Below are 3,508 nucleotides of genomic sequence, written 5' to 3' on the forward strand. Positions count from 1 at the left end.
TGAATGAGTAGTATTTATGTTGCCAACCTACAGGGTACTAACCTCCATGTTACAATTAGTTTCTTATATAATGAATATATTTAATATATATAAGGATATAATAAATATCCTTATTCTATTTCTTGAACATTTGGAGTGTTACTGTGCATAGTTCCTAAAAAAATGTGAAGAACTTGGAATAAATACATTTAGTGTGTCCCCGCTGAACAAATATAAAATTTCATTTGCCTCACTGATTTTTCTATGAGATAAATACACCTTATTGAATATGAATCAATTTTTGCCTCTTACTCTCCAGATTTTATCTGAAAAATCACTTCTTCTGTAAAGTCTTTCAAATTAGTGCTGCACTTAATGGCTTTCACAAGTATCCCTTTGGGTCACTGTGAATGTTTATCAGATGGGTATATATTTTAAAACCCAAGACACAATAAAGCAAAACCCTGGCAGAGTCTAAGAAGGATGGATTTCACTAGACTCTCATGGATGATATATAATCCACTCCAGCACTGTTGTAAATTTAATAATTTTAACAGAGTTAAAAATCACTGATTATCTTCTATTGCATGAAAGGACAAAAAGGAAACTGTATCTAATATAAAATCAAAAGTAAAATGAAAGATTGTTTTACTGAAATTAAAACAACCTTTTTTTTTTTTAAATCCAATGTATTTATTTAATATATTCATCACAAGGGCTCAACCAGAGACTTAATTTAAAAAACAAAAACAACACAAAAATGACACCACAGCTTAAGGTACACAGTCCTAGATAGAAATGAAGAAACAGACAGACTGTCTAAGGAGAAAATAAAAAGACAACACAAGGAGAGAGGCTGGACAGTCAGGGATCTTGGCCGGAGACCTGCTTTGAGTAGGTTTCTTGCAGATACTTCTTAAAGGCTGTGGGGTTTTTCCAGAGCTCGGCAGCGTGCGTGTTCAAAGGACTATCAATGTTTGGTTCTCCTAGCAGGCTCTGGATGGACAGCAGGATGGTCCTAACATCATACAGGGCTGACCTCTTGTCTTTCAGGATGTCCAGACAGATGTTCCCCTGGGTGTCCACGTTGGGGTGGTAGCAGGGTGTGAGGAACTTCACCGTGGGCGCATTGTAGGGGTAGCCACTGGGGAACTCCAAGGAGAGTTTATACCGCAGGTCTTCATACACTGTGCCAGCTGCTCCGTGGATGGTCCCCACCCATTTGAAAAGGTTGTCTGATTCAGGGAAGGCAGAAATCCCTTTGTCACCGGACATCATGAGGGTCATCAGCTCCTGCTGTAGCCTCTTGCCCACGGGGCCACGGGCGGCGCCCCCGCTGGGCTCGGCTCCTTTGCGGGCGGCGGCGACGCTGGCGGCAGCTGGGTAGCGGTTCTGGGAGGCCATCCGGGCGGCGCGAGGAGGGAGCCTTTTTTTTTTTTTTTAGGGAAATTTTAAGTGTGTATGTGTAAATGGCTGGGTGCGGGGGGGATGTATTCATATACCAAGAATCTGGATAACTGGCATCCTAAACATTATCTGGATGATAACATATTTTTGTAACTGAATTTAAAGAAAATATAACCAAATATGAATAGTATAAATTAAAAATAATATACATACTTATAGTTTTATATGTTCATCTCCTTTTTAAGTAAAGCCTATCCCTGTATAATTTCTGATGCTCTTATTTGTTGGCACTACTTATTCAGTAAACTTGATGTGTAATACTATGTAATTTTAAGGTGTATAGTGTGTTACTTTGATTTATGTATATACTATGATTGCTGATGTAGTGTTATCACATTAAATAATAATAGTACAATATTATTATCTATGTTCATCATACTGTGCTTTAGATTTCCGATTCATTTGCCACTTATTACAAGTTTGTACCCTTAAACATTATCTCTCTGATCTTTCCATCCCCTGGTAATTACCATTTTATTTTTTTTATAGGTTTAAATTTTTAAAATTCTATATGTATTGTATTTCTCTAACTCATCTTGTTTAGCATAATGTACTCATGGTTCATTTATGGTGTCTTAATGGGAGGCTATTTTCTTTTTTCACAACTAAATAATATTCCACTGTGTACATGTACCACATCATTTTTAGTCACTCATCTGTTGTTGGACATTCGGGTCATTTCCACATCTTGGCAATTATAGCAATGCTGCAATAAACATGAGAGTGCATATTTCATGTTGAAAGCCTCTTTTCATTGCCTTTGGGTGTTTAGCCATAAGTGGTGTTGCCTAATTCTATAGTATATCTGTCAATGCCACAATTTACATAAAACATCTCTGACTCAGTTTTGATATACATAGTATAATTATGAAATAGGTAATATTACATATATATATGTATGTATATATATATATATGATTTTTGTACATTTTCAATCTTATTCTGCTTTTATAGGAAATAATCAATATATAAATAGAAAAAATGTGAGAAAAGTAAAAGCAAAGGTGTAAGAATTTATTTTATAGCTTGAATATACTTTTGTTTCTCTCAGTGAAATTCTAAACTTTGATCTCAAGGTGTGAATGTTTAAAATTCTAAGTCCTACATTTTATATTAATAGATATAAATTGTCTTTCACAACAAGTATGTCTATTAATATAAAATAATTATGTTAAGAGGGCAGAATGCTCAATTTGAAAATGTCAACCTTCACAATTGAGATACATGAACTTACATTAATTAATTTTCTAGTCACTTGTTTCCATTACTGAGTTTTATCCATGACCTACACACCTTTTCCCATTTTTCTTATTAGAAATGAATTTCAAAGTATAATAAAAGATGAATACAAAGTCATTCTCTGATTGACTTTAAACACATTAACTAAGCTAAAACTTGTGAATTTTTGTTGATATTAAAATTTACAAAGTATCTTTTTAAAGTTCCTTTCACTAGGGTACATAGAACATCTATATCAAATTTGTATTGCTAATTCAAAACTAATTTAATCTCCAAACCTACAGTGAATCTTGGCAAGCCACATAAATAGATTCATTAACTGAACATTAGAAATAAATAACTTTTTTTCTTTTTTGTGACTTTATTTAGAAAAAGACAGTAACAGTAAATTATCATAATTAAATTTGTATTAATATATTACTCATCATTAATTATCTACTGATGTGAATATATTTTGAATTAGAAACATAAGCTAACATTTAAAAGAAACTTGTTCTCTTCAACAGCAAGAAGTTTCTAAATGTAACAAAGATACTATAAGTAAATCTCCTCTGAAATACCTTGTTTAAATAACAAATTCACTGCAAATTTCCTCCTCCTCAAAACTCTCTTAAGTGTAGGGACTTAGAATTAAGTATAGTAAAATGAGAAATGAAGAGAAAAGTTGTTCCTGCCCTAAATCTTTTATCTCTCAAAGTTATATCATTCTTTCATGGGGAGAGTGTAGAGAGGCAGTTTTTGCAAACAATACCCTGCAGGCTGCCAAGGAAATATGAAACTGGCCAAAACACAAAAAAGATCTTTCCTTCATGAAGCATGAAGA

The 3,508-nt window shown here is 33.5% G+C and overlaps 1 protein-coding gene across 4 annotated transcripts; it reads right to left on the reverse strand.

The window, feature by feature from the left end:
- Nucleotides 1-794: 794 nt before the first annotated feature.
- Nucleotides 795-1,396, reverse strand: LOC111139951 (ubiquitin-conjugating enzyme E2 C-like). 4 transcript variants are annotated; one of them, XM_022492359.1, is made up of 2 exons: nt 1,248-1,383; nt 795-1,166 (listed from the first exon to the last, which is right to left on the reverse strand). In XM_022492359.1, exons 1-2 carry the CDS (start codon nt 1,381-1,383, stop codon nt 844-846), a joined length of 459 nt encoding a protein of 152 aa, XP_022348067.1. In that variant the 3' UTR covers nt 795-843. The 4 variants fall into 4 exon arrangements, with proteins under 4 accessions (XP_022348067.1, XP_022348074.1, XP_022348063.1 ...); XM_022492366.1 differs by having other exon boundaries at nt 795-1,053; nt 1,231-1,383; XM_022492355.1 differs by having other exon boundaries at nt 795-1,018; nt 1,094-1,383.
- Between the last annotated feature and the right edge of the window lie 2,112 nt (nt 1,397-3,508).

The sequence above is a fragment of the Enhydra lutris genome, unplaced genomic scaffold (genome assembly GCF_002288905.1).
Source record: "Enhydra lutris kenyoni isolate GAN:26980312 unplaced genomic scaffold, ASM228890v2 scaffoldscaffold4, whole genome shotgun sequence".
NCBI classification, from domain to species: domain Eukaryota; kingdom Metazoa; phylum Chordata; class Mammalia; order Carnivora; family Mustelidae; genus Enhydra; species Enhydra lutris.